The 18,294-nt window shown below is 49.6% G+C and overlaps 1 protein-coding gene across 8 annotated transcripts in view; it reads left to right on the top strand.

Moving 5' to 3' along the window:
• Positions 1–712: 712 nt before the first annotated feature.
• Positions 713–18,294, top strand: part of LOC119442000 (nascent polypeptide-associated complex subunit alpha, muscle-specific form) — a 91,329-nt gene continuing 73,747 nt past the window's right edge. For 5 of the 8 annotated variants that reach the window (XR_007465640.1, XR_007465642.1, XR_007465643.1 and 2 more), the window contains exon 1: positions 716–1,464. Coding sequence is in view for 4 of the 8 variants with exons in the window: in XM_037706696.2 (XP_037562624.1) it covers positions 862–1,464 (603 nt within the window). In the remaining 4 variants the exon portion in view is untranslated. Of the gene's footprint in view, positions 1,465–18,294 lie in introns of all 8 variants that reach the window. The other 3 variants (XM_049661797.1, XM_049661798.1, XM_049661796.1) reach the window with 2 other exon arrangements.

Genomic DNA, 18,294 nt, shown 5'->3' with positions numbered 1-18,294 from the left:
AACAATGCGCTCGGAAAAACTTTCACACTGTAGGTGCAAGGCGCTCTTTCATTGGTCATCACCAAGGCGTCAGTTTCACTTCGAACACGTCGAAGGCATGTCGCTTGGATTACAGATAATGTTCTGTGCATTAAGTTTGGCCAAGTAGGAATAGGTAAGTCTGGAAGAGGAGACAGGGTGTAACGGGTGCCTCAATAAGGGTATCAAAAAATGATCTCGGACCCACAAAAACTGACGAGAATGTCACCGCGAAAGGTCGCAATTGACACAGTGGTAGTGAAAGATAACTGGCTAAAAGCAGGGGATAACGGGACGCAGAGCATGGACGAGGAATGTAGCCGCAAGGTGCAGCTAAGAAAGTTAGTGGATACTGATGGAGCAAGTGACATGTTCCGGCGTAGGTAATTGCAAGGTGCGACAGTCGAGCACCTCACAGGGATGTGCGACTCCGTGGGAGGGAGTCATCCTTGGACTGCACCTTCGGAAGGAACGGGGGTGGGGGGGGGGGGGGGGGGCGCAACCGGAGCCTGACATATTGGCCTGGTCGATGGGTGGCGGCTTCCGGTGCGCGAAATGCCAGGGTTCGCGCGCCCCTGCGAGGGGGTCCGCGAAGAAGCGGAGGGGGCGCTGGCCGCGCCCATCGATCCGGGGCCGCCCAGGCGTCGCCGCAACATCGGTCTCCTCCTCCGGCCGCTGCTCGGGCACCGGTGCGCCAAGGCTCGTGCTCAAAGAAGAACAAAGGCTTCGAGACGGATCCCCCGAGCTGCAGCCGGTCGCCGGCCCTAGCATGCGGCCCACTGTGAGGGGGCCCCCGTATCCCGCTGCACGACGACGACATTGCACCGGCGGTTGCCGCCAGGGATGCTGCGAGGGGACGCGTCGTCGCCCGAGGCGGCAGGCGCGTCGTCTGCTGCCCTCGCAACGACGAGCCGCAGGCGCAGGGACGCAGCCGCCGCGGTCAGGACGCGCGGGGGCCGAGCCGCGTCGTCGCGCTGCAGCGACTCCGAAGAGGACGAGGATGCGTGGTTGCGTGAGGACGACGGGTACGCGACGCCCCCGCGACTGCCGGGCCCGTCGTCGTCGTGTGACGTGTCGCGTGACGACTACGACGAGGACGACGAGGCGGGCCCCCATCCTGCTCCGGCGCTTCCCCGCGATCGACCGGCGGGAGCCGACGTGACGGGCGAGCGACGTCAGCGGCGCATGCGTTGCTGCGAGCCGGTCGCGCCGAGCGCGGCCGCCGATCGCCGCGGCGGCTCGTCGGGTCACGAGGCCGGGGCCGCTGCCGCCGCCGCCGCGGCTGGTCGCAGGGCCATGCCGAGCGGCCTGATGAAGCCGCTCGTGGTGCTCGCCTTCCCGGGCATGTACCTCGTCTACAAGATCACCGAGTTCAAGCGCCAGCAGCAGGAGCACAACCGGCGCAAGGTCACCGAGCGGGAGTTGGCGCACCTTAACCACAAGATCGTGAGTGTGGCACGGCTTGTTTTTCAGTGCCTGTCATACACATACACTGATCGGCGGCGCCGTGTGTGTATGGGCGGGTTGTCCTTCGCGCCGCCGCTGCTCTCTTCGAGCGGCCTCGGAGGCTGATTAGCGGCGACTGCCACTTGGTACGGTGCGCCATAAACAAAAGGATTTTCTGCCGAATTAGTCGGCATAGCTGCTCGTACATTAGTGTGCTTGGTGTTATTGCTTGTAAGGCCGAGTGGCGAAAAACAACAGTGTCGATGCCGTCGTGACGGTGTTCGGCAGCACGCTTCACGTGACTGGCATCGATAGGCTCTTCTTGACGTTCACCACGGCGAGGGAAGCTACAAGGAAGCTTTGTTTATTCTCAATGAAATGGCACTGCCAACCAGTCAGCGTAGTATATACAGGTGTAAAAAGACCGAACGCGATACAGAGTGTCATTGCGTATTGTATACTGGGGTCTACACTGCTGTTTCGAGTGTTCAGTATTCTTCGGTATTTCTAGATAAAGTCGAGAGATCGCTTAAAATGTGAACTGATGGCAACAAAACAAAACGCAACACATCATAAATGCTATCACTGAACTTTCTCGACGTAGCAAGAGAGATGACGCTGGTCGATGTAGCCCACCCCGTTTCCACGGTGTTTACTAATACGATGCCAATTAAAAACGAAACTTTCTAGCACATCACCCCGCCCTTCGATTAAAATAGCTATTTCGCCCATCCTTACAGCGTGTCCGACCGCGAAAGACGCGAAAAACGAGTTATACATTTAATTCTGCGTCCCCCCAACGCAAAGGTTACCGCCAACTCTCCTCCGCCCACTCCCGTTCAATCGAGGCCTCCATAGCGCCGTTTTGAACATGACCGAAATGTCAGGGGTTGCCGAACATCACTTCTCTCCGAGGGAGGAGTTCACTGAAACGACGCTGGACTCCGCACGATACGATCGCCGTGTGACGGCGAATTTGACGAGCTGCGTGCCTCACGATTGAGCCGCCGCGTCCTTGGCCCATTCATTCCGCGTGAGACCGGCCTCCCTCCGCGCGCGTTTTTCATCCCAGCTCCTTTGTGCTCGTCGCGACGGCGAGGCACGTGAGATGAAAGGGCTCTCGCGGTGCGGGAGCAGCTTCTTCTTGCGGTGGCCGCCGCCGTGATAGCGGCCTATAGCATGGACGCAGCGTGCTGCAGGCAATAAAAGGGGCTTCGCCTTAAGAAGGCATCCGTCGTGATTGCGCATTCTGGCCGTATGCCCCCCTGCTGCACTCTTTTATGCTTCGAAAGGGCGCAACCTAGAAGCCCCATCGCCTTTGGTTGCTGGATGCCGGCGTTTATCTTTAAAGTATTCCATCCCGTTTCAAGAGTATAAGCTGACTTACTCTTTGGTGATCTTCTCGTCGGCTGACAAAGAACTGCTAGGCCTTTAGGCACGGAGCGCATTCGTCGACACAGAAACGATTATTGCGAAGAAAACAGAGAGTCTGATGCAGGGAATGGAAGTGAAAGAAGAAATATGATACGGTCGACATTTGTAGAAACAAGCGCTTCTTTTTTTTTTCTTCGTGTATTATTGCGGGAAGTGCCCGATGGAGCGTCCACTGTTCGGTAGCCCTAGATCTCCAACAGTGGGTGACATCTGTTCGTTATATCAAACCGCGTCGTTTGTAAAATCGAAAACAACGCGCCTGCGACACTTCTGAAAGCACCGCCTTTACAACGTATAAAAGAAAGTCGTCGAGCCGACACGCGTAAAAGCGTCGCTGTTGTTCACTTCGCTCGAAAAAAGGACATGGGATTGAAAACGCAGTATTGGTTCAACTCAGCGTTGGTGCACTTCAAGACGCTCATGCCACTATATAAGCCTCTTCCACCCCCGCAGGTCTCGAAAAGAGCGCGAATGACGTTCTCCGAGTGACGAGAAAGAAACTTGAACCCCGAAACGTAAAAAGAAGAGAACGCTCGCTATAGACTTCCCACGCGTCTCGCCGATACCGCGTCGTCGTCGGGCAACCGTGGGCGTCTCATACGCGGCGCGCGCTCTCTTGGAAAGTCCGTTCGCGTAGCATTGACGCGGGCTAAATATGGAAACCAGTGGGAGACAAACATACGGTCGCGCGAGAGAGTACGCGGCAGCCGCCGCCGCCGCCACTGTTTCTGTTTGGCCACCACCGATTGCTCGCGGCCCGACGACGGGTGAAAGGAAGCGTTCTGTACGGCTCGACTCTCTCCCCACACACTTTCTCTCCCCTACTCCTCTTTCATCGCCGCCGCAGGAGCGGTGTTTGACGGTGGGGCTTCTGGTCGGTTGATTAGGACCGCTCTCGCCGCTGGCTTGCCAAGGGCACGTGTATGACGGGTAGGTCGGGCCGATTGCGAAAGGCCATGGCTTACGCTCAGAACGTAACGAAGACCTAATTTCATATTTTGCGCTATCTGTTTCGTTTCGAAACGTTTTGCTTCTTTCTCTTGCGGAGAGAAGAAATGATACATGAAGAGATAAAGAGAGGTAGCGATATATAGAGAAAGAAAAATGAAAGAGCTAATCTTGTTTGTTACCCTAGGTACTACAAAGAAATTAAAAAAAAAAGCTTAGACGCAGAAAAGAGGAGAGCTGCCTGCAACGCAATCGTTTAAATTGCAACAAGCTGTCATGGTTGTTAGGGGTAGACCTTGGAAGACAAACCGAATAATTTAGTCATAATGGAGTTTGCTGCCAGGTCGATCCACTTCGATGAAGACGCTCGTAGGCCTTATTTCGCTTACGGTCGAGACGGGCGGAGAAGAGCAACAGCGCTCGATCGTCTAAGAAAAGGAACGCGGTGTTACGAAACTAAGTTGTAAAGGTCGACACGAGTTTCGTGTCGTTGACTAGCAGCACTCGTGGGAGTTGTAGAGCGCGAAATGGCACGGAACAGAAGAAAGAAAATCACAAGAGAGAGGACACGCTGCGTAGTGTAGACACGCCGTGTAGTTTTACGCTGCGTGAAGCTACGATTCTCGACCAACTTCTTAACCCTGCAGTCAAGTTACTCTACTAGCACTCTGTTCGCTAACTACGATTCTCGACCAACTTCTTAACCCTGCAGTCAAGTTACTCTACTAGCACTCTGTTCGCTAACTACGATTCTCGACCAACTTCTTAACCCTGCAGTCAAGTTACTCTACTAGCACTCTGTTCGCTAACTCGCAATAGACTACGCGAATCCACAAAACAAAAAAGAAAGATATGCTGAAACTGCTAAGTATACTGCTAATATTGGCGTAAAATTAACAGACTGAATAATTTTCCTTAGTGTATGGCTGCAGCTTCGCTAAATGGAAATTTGCCAGCGTGATATCGGCACACTTGATTTTTAAATGGGTGGGTACGCGAACTGTTGGCGTGCTCGGGACGTATCGATGCGGCTTCCCTGATGACGTCGCGTGCGACTGTGGAACGCTACTAGCGCTTCGCGCACTTGAAATCCGTGGTCGCGGAACACCGTCTTCATCTCAGCGGTGACCAGTGCCGTCACTAGTTGAGGGAACGTGCGATTGAGAGGGACCGAATTTGGCGCTTAATTATGACGGAAATAAGCTAGTTGACATTGAGAGGAAAAATGGAGATGGGCAGGCCATGTAATGCGTAGGATGGATAACGGGTGGACCTTTAGAGTTACAGAATGGATACCAAGAGTAGGGAAGCGCAGTCGAGGACGGCAGAAAAGTAGGTGGGGTGATGAAGTTAGGAAATTTGTAGCCGCAAGTTGGAATCAGCTAGCGTAACACAGGGGTAATTGGAGATCGCAGGGAGAGGCCTTCGTCCTGCAGTGGACATAAATATAGGTTGATGATGATGATTGTAATAAATTGTTTGATGCGATCACGACGATGAAGATTCTTATGTGCACGTCAGTCACTTGGGATGTTGTCGACGATAGTACACCGTTACTTTTCTCACGGTTACTACCATGTCGAGAGAGGGAGCAAACCAGCAAGCGGGTTGATTGATTGATTGATTGATTGATTGATTGATTGATTGCAACACCGGTGCTGTGAGAGACACCGAACTTGAGGGCGCAGGAAAAATTTTGACCACGTGGTGTTCTAAGTACACGGACATACAATAAAGCCACTGAGCAACCATGGCGGGTGCTAGCTGGCATAAGAAGCAGGGCGAGAGTTTTGCGAGTTAGAGTCGCAATGGGAGACGGTCAATTGCTATATTGCCTCAAGATGAAGAATAGATGCAAGAATCGCACGAAACAAAGAAAAAAAAAGAAAACTAAAAAAAAGGACAAATAACAACGAGAAGAAAGACAAAACAGAAAGACAAAACAGGAACGGGTACAGAGGACGAGAAAATGAAATAGCCCAGACTGCTAAAAACGCTATCGTGAACAGCCTACACGCACCGAACCAGCGGCAACTATATAAGCATTGCTTCTCCTTTAAAGGGTGCTCTGTCGCGTACAACATGTCTTTGCCAAAAGTACAGCTTTACAGGGGCGAAACGCTCCGCGCGCACTCGCACGCACGCACACACAGACAGAGAGAGAGAGGGAGAGAGAAAGAGAAGTTCTCTGTTTTCTTCTTTACTGCGTTTCTTCTCGTTTGTTTCGGTGCAAATTAGGGCGCGTGTAGACTTAACTGTTATAAAACAAGCAAGCAGAGAGCAAAGGATGCTTACCTCCCGCCGGCTTCGGGTTCAGCGCAGTTACTGAGATTGCAACGGGGTTGCAATTTTGAGTTTCTTTTATCTACAGTCGAGCGCAGGCGCCTGGGACGCTCGGGGAATAGTTTATGGTTTTACTAAGGACGACAGAAGCTATTTCAAGTTTGGGACAAACCCAGCCAGCCTGAGTACAAGAAAAAAAAAAGATGAAAACAAGAATGAAACGATAGGCATCTAAGGGAGACACGCATAAAGGAAATTAAGAGCGTTTAACACACCGGGCGTCTCGACAGTCCTATAGTAAGAGCGCTCGAAAGTGGCAAGAGGCAAAATGAGGGCAAGCCGCTGAGCCTGATAACAGCGCGCAAAAGACGATAAAAAAAGAATAAATAACACGTCGTCAAAGCTTCCCATGCACGGGAAACAACGACGCTCAGCAAAGTTGTTCTCGCTGAGAGCGCGACGTTACGCGGGTGCGCAACGGGTAACTTGAATTGTTATATATTTTTACATTTTAGCTGCATGCGTAGAGTGTAGCGTCTAATCGATAAGTATTCTTTCTTTTTTCTCACTTCTTGAGCCAGTGTGGCTGTTCATCAACCTTTTTTTTTTCTTTTGTTTTCCCATTTCGTGCTTCTGGACCAAGTAATAAATCTCTAAGGGTAATGAAACCTGATCTAGTAAGCTTGTTTAGTATATCGCTGGAAGCCGTAAATCTTAAACTTTTCTGACGCAAAGCTGAAACGTTTATTTAGAAAATTTCGCGCCTCGTGCTTCGTGACCTAGTTGAACATTTTTAGCCGAACCTGAGGAGTTCGCGCTTGGAATAAAAATTATGCTACAAAATTCTGCTGTGACCCTGCACTCTTTGATCAGAAATTGTAACAAGGTCAATCAATGATGGTCGTCAATTTCGGCGTCTCGAACGTTACAGTTCACTGTGACGAATCTTTTGTAACCTGTTATATGGTAAAAACCCTTTGTCAATTTTGTCATAGCTTATCTGTGCTTCAATGCACATATGTGGACGTGAAAAGACGTGGACACAAACGTGGCAGGGTTTACAAAAAAAAAAAAGAGAGAGAGAGAAGTATCACTTAAACCACCACCATTGCGACGAGCACATGTCAGTGGTTGTCAAAATCTAATAGATGATGTCCGAAACATGGCGTCTATGACGCGTTTCCAGTTACGAAATTGCTTCCTTCACCAGGGGCGCGAATTGGTCCTCAATTAGTTACTTATATGCCTATCACCGTAGATTCAATAATACTCGCTCACGCTGGCTGACATTCTCCAATGTACAGCAGCGTTCGCGTCGAACGTGCAATCATATTATACAAGAGCCTTTCGCCATAAAATCCGCGAGAACATTCAAGAATTTCCTGATACAGTTAATCAGTGAGAGGGAGAAATCGTCATCCGGCCGACTGTAGCCACGAAGCTACGAAGGAAATCCGTACGGATTTCTGACTTTTCACGAACTTACCTCCCCCTTGCGGGTTTCTGCAGAACTCATTTTTAATATTCATTAAGCGCGTCTTGCGCAGAACGATAACTTAATTACAGCGATAATCTGGTACAAGAACACTTGCCCGGTATAAATCAACATTACGTGCGGGTGACAATATTATGATTACTAACAGCATCACACTAACCAATGTTATTGGAATGTTGACATCTCTGAATAACTCGCAGATGTGCAATCGCAATGCATCTGGAAATCCAACTTTGCCCTGCAGGCATCGTCGCCATTTGAAGCATAAGACAGGCTGTAACGGTTTCAGTTGCAGAGCTGCAAACTGAAATGCCACAGTGCGTCCTTGACTACCATAGAAATGTGTTTTATAAGCTGACAGTTATACTGACGCCTCAAATTTGCATTTGTACATAAATTACAAATGCAACGAGCAAGGTGAGCTAGAAAGAAAAAAAACTGGTCGATGAGACAAGGGAACACGGTGTACTCAACACTGGCTTGTCGCTACCAATTGTCGTTGGTCATAGTGGTCTACCCGCCACATCTATTAGAAACGCGCTATAAGGGCTATAAGGTGGGTGAGATGACCTTGTTCTGTTGTGGACTAAACTCATCACCTAAGGCTGTTGTTGTTGTTGTTGATGATGATACTGGTGATGGTGCCTGCGCCTTTCTAAGTCTAATGACGCTGTGAAGCGTGAAGCGAAGGCTTCGAGACATGCGGTGCTTTTAAGGGTTACCGGGATGTGTTTTTTTTTCCTATGTTTTCTTTAAACTCCATCCTAAACAACTTAACACGCTCATGATAACCATTCCGTGCTCTTTGTCTAGCGAGAAATCCGACGTTTATAATCCCTCAAAAGTGAAATGCATAAAAAACATTCTGTCCCCATTTTACATCGGCAGTGGCTTTCAAGCGGCAATTTGCTGGTCTACGCAGATTCGAAGAACGGCCGACACACTGACCACTGTGCAATCTGCCAAGTGCGGACGGATTTGCCTAGCAAAACATGCATGACACAGCCCATTAGTATACATAATAAAAAAAAATTCACTGACGATTCCGATACACTCTATAATGGGAATTTTTAGTGCAGCTGTTTAGGTGTTTTGAATTGGCGATATATTGTGGCAAAGAATTTGATTCTGGACGACAGGGTCTTCTCGGCGGCGGGCAGCTCGTTTAGCAGCAGTGGCAGATGAAGCATTTCCACCGGTTGCATCGCTCATTGTTCAGAAAGAAAGCGTGAACATGGGAACGCGTGGCTCGCGCGGAGCGGTGAAGGAGCAGATGAAGTAGCGCATGCGCAGTGGGTCCGAAGCCCGCGTCAGTGCTTTGTTTCCATATATGGTATCGGTGGATGCGCTCGCCGCATGCCTGTTCGTAGCCGTTGAACACGTCTCGTGCGGCACCCCGCTTTATTCCTCACCCTTCCTCATCGCGCTCTCTTCGCTCTCGCCGTCTTTCATCCCCGGATGAGCTCCGCGTTCGCTCTTTCATCCTTCGCTGTGCTCGTTCGCTCGGTTACGCCGAGGACGCCGAGGGACGCCGAGGCTCAACGCAGGAACGGTCGCCTAAGAGCTACGCTCTAGAAAAGCTATAGGTCACTTTCGCGGATCTGCAGAGGAGGATTTCATGCGATAGTTTTCTGCGAAATCTCTGAACTTGTTTCTTTGCGAACTTTGTGCGGCAAACATTTTGGAAGCATGTTTTCTTTGCACACAATTTTTTTTTACGCGCAAGCGTAGACGCTTCGCCTGTCAAATCGGCGAGATTATGTTTGTCGCTGCGAGGGAAGCGAGCGCCGCAGGACGAAGGCTCCTGGAGGTGGAGAAGAGAATCGGCGGGTTCGCGCCCTTTCCGTTTGTGCTTCGACACCGCGGTGCTCGCTGTGCATGTTCACGGCGTCTCTTCTTTGCACGTGTGTCAACATGCGTTTTCCCTGTGGCACACCAGGCGTCGCACCGTTCAGATCAATGTAGCGTCCGCGACCGCGTTCGCACCCTTTCCGTTTGTGCTTCGACGCCGCGGAGCTCGCTGCGCCTCTTCCTCTTCACAACCACAATCTCTCTCTCTCTCTCTCTGCATGTTCGTGGCGTCCATGCGCTTGCGCGTAACCCGCGTTCACGAAGTGACACGTCAATGTAACTTTCTTCAAAGCCTAGCGTGCTCTTTGCTTTTCCTATTTCTTCGAGGTATACCTTTGCTGTCTCACCAACCGCCGCCTCCTCGGTTATCTGTCAAGACAGCCGAATGCAAGATGCATCGGCTCGCTGTCGCTTCCAACGGCATGTCGCTTCACGACCGAGCCACCACTTTGGCGAAAAATGTAGGAGCGCTATCTCCAGCTTCAATTCACTTAATGCATAACGGTCTCCTTATACGAAACTCTTAAAACGGGCTGTCACGCTAGCACAACACGACATAAAGGCGACGCCATCGATCGCAATGACAGGGTGACTCGTCGGCAGACAGCTTTTCACAGAACCTGGACAGCCGCCGATGCCATTACGATTGATGACCCGAAATCGTTGCTGCGTGACAGGCCTTTCAGGCCAACGACGGCGACAAAAAACCACTCTGGCGACCTTCGGTGCACGGCGCGTGCTATGAAATCACGATATATTGCTTTTTTTAAACTTTGATCCTCGTGGGCTATGAAACCTCGATACGTTGTTCTTTGTGCTTGCTTACGCAGAGCTATTCCTGGAGCGAACTATACACCGCCCTTGGTTTTCAGTTTTTTTTTCTTTTTGTTCTGCTTGTTCCTCACTTATTCGCGAGGTCACAAGTACCGAGAAAGAGATGGAAGTACGGACGCCGGTGGCTAGAAAAACTTCCTGTATACAATTGATTAGAATCGAAAAACGGGCGAGTTGGTATGAAGGCATGGCTAAATCGCAGCGCGAACTACTTAGACAAAAAGTAAAGGCACGAAAAGATACAAGGCACAGCGCTGTGTCTTGTCTCATTTCGTGCATTTGCTTTTGTCCGAGTAGTTCGCGCTCCGATTTAGTCATTCCGATATACAAGCTGAGCCAGTTAAAGCGCATATCAAAGGCAGATTTACTCACCCTATTTACTCGAATCTAAGACGTGACGGTTTTTCACGCAAACGTGGAAAACAAAACGCGGGAACTGGCCATGAGTTTGTACATTGAATAGTTGGCCACAGGGATGGATTTCATAAATTTGGGAGACCGCCTACGAGTACTTGACGACGCCTTCAAGAACATGTTTGTAGACCGGATAGGAAAAATGGAAACTGTACATGGACAGTGGCTTCAACTGAAGAAGACCAGCACCTAAAACCACACCGGTCGCCACAGCCTCGCCACGAATGTTGACAGCATGTGCGTGGGGTCTGATGCCATTTGTATTTTTATAGCGAAGCTATCTATCGCTAGGATCCGGGATTTTATGGCGTCCGCGCTGACAAACGCTCCCCTAAAGCTCTCCCCTGAAACTCTCCCCTAAAAAGTGAGAGTGAAAGAGCCAACGACAAAAGCAAAGGCATATTGCCACTCGCGTCGGAGCTCGGTTTAACGGCCACCTGCGTCTAAAAAGATGTCTCTCTGGGAATGCATGACGTAGTGCGTGACGTAGTGTGCGCCTGATAAGGTGACCAAAGGGAAAGGGTTGGGGCCCCTCGGCGCAACCGCGTGAACGCGCTCGTGCCACTGCTCACGCGTTCGTCGTCGTCTTCTTCCACAGCTAGCTCCGTTGCCGTTCATCATTCCAGCGTAGAATTTAACTTTTCTGTCGTCGTAATGGGGAGACCGCGTTTACGGGGATATGAGCCATTGCTTAAGGGGGTATGTCCGTCTGACGTGACGGATACATTTAATAACAGAGCTGATACGGGAATGTATACATGTGCGTACTTATCGTCACGATGACCACCGATCAGGAGAATAAATATGTTCGAAAACCTTTGCTCGAAATTCTGTGTCACCTCTGTGTCGTGGGCTAAACAGCTTCGTTGGTCATCCACCTTCACAGAGTGGAATGGCTCGTGAATTTTTTTTTGAAAGGACGTCCTACCGAGCGCCTTAGACATTAGAAGCATTTCCTAAAACCACTTATTGAGGCCTGGGACATTCTTTTCTTCTTCGACAGTCCCCAGAGAATTGACAACCGAGTCTTGGTTTGCTGAATAATGGTGAATTTTGCGATCGCGCACCGCTTACGAAAAGATACTGCGCCAAACAGAGAAAGACGAGTAGCGAGAGAAAGACTATAGCGCCTTCTCATTCCTCCCGTCTCTCCTTCGTCTGTTTTGCGCAATATCTCTTCATAAGCATTATCAATGAACTAGGCCAGCAAAAAGGTTTTTTTCTTCTTCCAGCACAAAGGAGAAACGTCTCGCTGCTCCCTGTGTCCTAGCATATACCTTATCTTCTAGCGTTTTCGATCGGACTTCTCATGGTATTTGAAGAATGGGCATACGAAGTGCCTCGGACAATCCCACATCACTTGTTTCGTCGTGGCTTGTTGGTGGCATTTGGAGTGTTTGAGAGGACATTTCCTGCAGCTAAACTGGTGTGCAGACCTTTCTCGAATTCGAAAGTGCTGCATATCGAACGCGCTGGACGGAGCTGAGGAATGCGCCCTTTGTTAGCCAAAAAAGTGGGCGTCAGGCATAGAATGCCGTCTGACAGATCGCCATTCAGTGAGCATCAGACACGCGAACGACCTTTTCATGCACCATGCAATAATTTAAATTATTCGCGAATACTGCCGTACAAAAGTGAGAATACTTAGCTTGAATCTTGATATTTTTTTTCCATTTTTTTTTTACTGTAGGCTTAGACATGTATAAAGAAAAAGCAACTAATGCAACGTGAATGATTACTCTTCGCTGCAGAACTACGAACCACTCGCTTGCTGTTCGGCATCGTTTGGCATGCACGGGCTGCTAATTCCGGTAGATAGTTAATGAATGAGCCATACGTCACGAAGACTTCAGGTTGAAACCTCTCATATAGGTGCAGTGGTCTCGTCTGCTCCATCGGGCGATCTGCCGTTGCAGCTCTATCCATGCGGCCCACATCGGAACGCGGACCGAATTCTAGGCCCACGATCCCGATTTGCCATTGGAATATACTTACTCTAAAAATAGCAGAAGTGTTTGCTTCGGAAGGGATCCGATTCTGGCATTATATCGGTGATTTGTAGTCAACTGGCAAGGAGCGCATAAAACGAGGAGATAAACAGATTAACTCTGAAATCAAGGCCTCGTAAATGCCTGTAATAATGCCACGTGGCCACCCAAGCGAAAGAAAAAAAAAGTCCAAAGTGTCCAGTATACTGGAGCGAAAGTACTAATCGTGGTTCCCTTGGAGTACGTTGGGTAATAATAAAACGATCACCGCAGCTTTTTCCTTTTACGATGATGAATATGATTTCCCTCGGTCTGCTGCGCTCGCAGTAGTGAATTACACTTAACAAACAGGAACGCCATACAAGTGCCCCTGTTCCAAACGGGAGCCCGTATGGGTCCTACAGGTCGCTTAGCGGAATCAATTTGCACTTATTCATCGCCTATTCATGAACTGCTAAAAAAAAAGGTGCTCATGTAATGGATCCCACCGGCCTCGACGGTGCCACCGAGGATGGCACCAGTCCTCCCGAGAACACATCTTCCCCGCAATAAAGCTTTCTGTCTGCCCACTTGAAAGCGCTGTCAGAACGTCTTCTTAGTTTCTCCACTGACTAAAGGCACACAGAAAAGAATATTTCTTCAGACTTCCGTCTGCACATAGCCGCTTGTGCCCGTCACGCGCACCTTCGCATCCTTCTTCTTCTTCTGGTCAATTTGATCGCCCTACCTGCTCATCACTGTAGCCCTTTCGCTAGTGATCATCTACCATAACGTCGAACAGTCTGTACCCATTGCAGCTGCAGCAGCTGTTTCACGGAAATTTGAGAGGTTGTCTTAGCGTATTCTGGTGCGCGATTAATCACTTCGACAAGCTGTCTAGATGCTATATAGCATCTAAATGCTATATAGGTGGAATGGACGCTGAACGAGCCACAGCAATGGAACACTGCCTCATTAGTGGCAAGTGTGATATCGTTCTTCGATAGGGATAGTCATGAGCAACCACTATAGTTCCCTCCCGCCTTTGAGGTACTGCGCAGTGACAGTCCAAGACAAATGCTGAGCTTCTGGGCTAGATCACTTTCGATTGTGCAGCCTAAAAGAGAAAAAAAAAAGTAATCGCCAGCGAGCCATTGGCGGGAATTATCGACTCCGCTTTATTTTTTACGATAGGTTGTACTTATACGTTACCATTGCAGGGAAAATTCAGTAAAGGCAAGCTATGTAGTTAATACGCGAAAAACAGCGTCACAACTCATATTACTGTGAAAGTGCACATCGTCAGGACACTAGGCTCAAGGGGCACGGGAGGCAGTTTCTCCGTGCCCCTTCCTTTTAGGCCTGCAGTGAAGCGCCCTATTTCCGCTTGGTGCTTGGCTTATCTACAACTTCAACTTTCTAGCGATGCTCCAAATACGCACAAGCACCCACCAGAGCACCGGTGCATTTTCTAAAGAATACTGGGCCCTGCGACGGCCACTGATTGCACGGTGAACGCTGTTGTGCGTGCACGCGCTTCATTCCTTATCCCTTTTATTTGCCCTTTCCTTTTTTTTCCTCTTTATTCCCACTTTTCTTTACCACAATGTAGTGGAGCAAACAAGGCGACGCCTGGCTAACCTCTCTGCCTTTCCTTTCTTTTTTTTTTCTCTCTCTCTCTCGAGCTTCAGCACCAGGGATTATATTATGATGAAAGGAGAATTCTCATCTTCAGCTATCAAGCAGCTCTCCCTACTCTTGGTGTACCATACATATAAAGACCATCTTTAGATTTACACTGATGGTTCCACCACACCCGCGGGTCTGCCTGATCTATGATCTTTTCTGGAAACGCTACCAATGGCAAGCTTAAAACCCCTCACCTGACTATGTCGACAGCTACCGAACTTGCTACTTTTTGCGCGCTCTTCGTGCGATTCGGCCAGAACTGACTCTAAAATGAAGAAAGAGAGAGAGGGAGAGAGATAGAGATAAAGAAAAGAAGGGAGGGATGGAGGAAGAAAGATATAAAATGGAAGGACGCGAAGGTTAATCAAGGTCGCGTACACTTGGCTACCCTACACGTGAGGAAGGAAAAGGTGGAAAGAACGATGAGAAGAAAAAAAAAGAGAGAAGGAAATTCAGTGTGGGCACACACGCAGATGAATGTTCCCTCACGTTTATAGTCACAAGCGCTCGCCTAGTCCGGTTGGCTTCAAGGAGTCATTAGTACTTTGGTGGCCTTGTGCATACTAGAGATATGCGGACAAGGCCTCAGAATCTCTGCTTCCGAGAACGGTGTGTAGTCTGAGCGGCTAAGACTAGTGCGCAGAGCATACCGTTGAGAGTCCTAGGTTGGACAGCGGCCCCCAAAATGTGCTCTATAGTTTCATTTCATCCGCAAGAGTGGCATGCGGGGCTGTTGGCCAATCCGATGAGGAATGAATAAACGTTCGTGAATGCGACTCCCAGCCTAAGGCGCGCCACTACAGTTGTATCACGACGGGAAGCCCGGGTGGCAGGCGAAGTCGCGAGTCATGGTTCAGTGAATACAATCGCGATTTGACGAATTCCAGTGTCGAAGTGTGACGCACCGAGCAAGCGAGTAAAGCTGTCGCGTTGCGCCGATTCTCGACGGCGGTACTGGTACGCACATTATCTTGCTAGTAAGCCGAGCGCGCGTATTCATCTGCCCTGTCGTTGTCTAAAATGAACCGTCCTCAGTGTTCCTAAGGCATCAATACAGTTTTCGCCGTTCGTCTTACGGCGTGGACCACAGGACCAACTAGTGCTTGAAATTCGAAAACGTCTTCATCGTATTGCCGAACAAGAACACGACGTCACTTATTAATGGCTTCCAGGCCAATGTGGCACCATGCGCAACGAACTTGCCGATGAAGCTGCTCTGTCGACTCATTAGGGTGGCGTGCATGAGCCTATCCAGCTGTCAAGAACCCATGCGGACAAAACACTGCATGGTTGTGCATAATGTTGCCCGGTCCACGGGGAAGATGCCCAGCACTCCCGCCTGCATCGCCTGCACTTTTTTTGTTCGCGTATCCCACCTGCACTATCCCGAACCGAGACAATAGTATTTTGGTGACTGCGGCTCTGCGTTACGTTGAGATCTTTTGTCTACCACGTCAGAATAACCACCAGTGCTGTCTATGACGATTGCAGCAAGCGAATAGACCACTGAGCGCGATCTTTGCCGTCTGTTTCAGCACCGGAGAGCTCGCGGTTTGATCCCGGCTCTTGAGCAGAATTTGCTTTTCACACTTCTCTTGGGGAGCCGGCACGGTTCTCATTGCTTCCGCTGGTGCCCGGAAGCAGCGCGGAACTTGCGATGTACATATAAACTGGGGCATACAAAACTCCTTTATAGCTTCCGCGGACGCCGGCAGCTATAAAAAGCAGCCGGCGTCGGAACTTCCATTTAACGCCACGCGATAACCGCGCTGTTACCACGAACGAAATGCGCTTGAAGTAGCTTCTGCCTCGATCTGTATCAACCATTGCATGTTCTTTTCTTGTGGCCAGTATATTAAAAACCAAAGTCTTCGAGCAGCGCAAAATGAATGCCGTGATGCCCTCCGACATCCGGCTGCTGCTTGCACTTGCCGCTTTAAGCGCCTGCCAGTGCGTACATCCTATAGTCGTGACAAAAATGAAAATCTTGGCATGTTTACGCAAGACGTTCCTTACGCACAAACATCGTTCTTGTTGTGCTCGTCCACTTATTCTACTATGGAATAAGTGGGTCCTATAAATGCGTTTTAGGCTATAAAATTTGTATCCGGGGGTGCTAACTGCGTTTGGAATTGGTAGCTGAGACCGATTAGTAACCGTGACTACCCTGTTTAGTCAGTAATGTTACTAACTCTATGACCGTTGCCACCTGCAGTTGTACCGAGGTAGGGAACGCTGTGACAGTTATGCAGTAACTAGAACGACCTTTATTAATTCTTTTAAGCGTGAATGCCTCGGTGATGACCAATCACAGATAACACTTGCGAAAAGTGAGTTTCGCTAGTGTGATCCGAGTGGCTCGTATTCACAAGAAAGTTGTCACGCTAGAACTGCTCGTATGATCAGATGCCAGCCAATCGTGAAGTCGGACACAATTAGCAAATCACCTTAAGTTGCTGTCTCCTGGTACTCGGGATATTAGGGATTATATTATTCACGGATGCCGAACTCAAGCCTAATGTTACAGAGGACTGGTATTGGTTGGATAATGAGCAAATAATGCGCCAACTCGTTAGTTCAGTGCCTGCGTCAAGCAGGCCTGCTTGTCCCTTATGGTTTATTTGTTTTACGACCGTATGCCTTGCGGGGAATTCTTCGGATAAAAAAAAATGACATAGAACCTTATTGAATTCGGCCTGAGAGTTTCTTTTTTTTTAAATACGTGTTTTCTCACTCACCAAGGTACGAACAAAGACATTGGGGATTCGATGTCCGTATACTGACATCGAAGAGTCCGTTTCTTTATTTTATGGTTAGTGACAGGACTTCTAATTGCCACAATGATGTTTGTCAGACGAGATAGTTGTCACACGGGAAGTCTCTAGCGGTTCTTTCGTCCTCGTCTTCGGAGCCTTGCCTGTGGCACCATAGGCGCGGGCCGGTCTGCAGACCGGGGCAGAGCTGTGCAACGACCGACCGACCGCGTCGAGGGATGGTGGCCCAGTCAGTGGAGGGGGGCGTGGTAACGTGGCGTGACGGCCCGTGGCGTGTCGGCGGCTCATCGGCCGTCGGTCTCCTCGCGTCCGGCGCCCGACGCTGTCAGCTCCGTCGCCGGGGGGTCACGACACTGCGGCCCACACGAGACACGCGCACGGGAAACATACGCCACCGGCCGGGAAGTGATTCTTTTTCCCGGGGCATCGTTCCTGCCGCCGCAGGGTTCGCCGTCGAACCACGCGACGGTGGCGATGATGATCAGAGCAGAGATCTCGGAGTTTAGCCTTGTAGTGACAGCCTCCAAAGATGCCTAGAAGACAGCCTTCGCTTACTGTCGTCACTCAGCACCACAGATTCTCTCCCTCTCTCCCTCTCTCTCTCCTTTTTTTTTTTGATCAGTCTCGCACGTACATGTCGCCGCACTGCTTGACGGTGCATGTCCTGAACAGAGCTCCATTGATGTCTGGGTCAATGTCGGTTAGGTTTCCTCCTTGAAGTCGGCCGAACTAGCGAGAAACTGTAGCGGTGCGTACTTTGGGCATTGCAAGATCAGCATCGCAACTATCCCCAAAAATGAGTGATTGCTGGAAGCTCAAATTCAGTTATGAAGCGCTGAAAAGTTTTTGAGCTCGGAAATCTGCGCAATATCTTTTTTTTTTTGCCTACATTCGTCTTCGTACTATGGCCACAGAGTGTATTTGTCTTTTTTGCGGGCATTGTGCCGTGTTTTTATTTCGTGCTTCGATTACACTGGTCTTTACCTGTGACAATCTGTATAATAAAAAAGCCCTCACTGGACTGCGGGAAGAGCCCATTAAGGAATGCCAAAATAGCGCGCACATTTCTACAATATGATACTTTTGCCAATGATATGCTGTCAGCGAATGTCTCACATATGGCACATGCTAACGGCATATT

Source organism: Dermacentor silvarum, chromosome 2 (assembly GCF_013339745.2).
Source record: "Dermacentor silvarum isolate Dsil-2018 chromosome 2, BIME_Dsil_1.4, whole genome shotgun sequence".
Taxonomy (NCBI): Eukaryota; Metazoa; Arthropoda; class Arachnida; order Ixodida; family Ixodidae; genus Dermacentor; species Dermacentor silvarum.
This window is presented reverse-complemented; position numbering and strand designations above follow the sequence as displayed.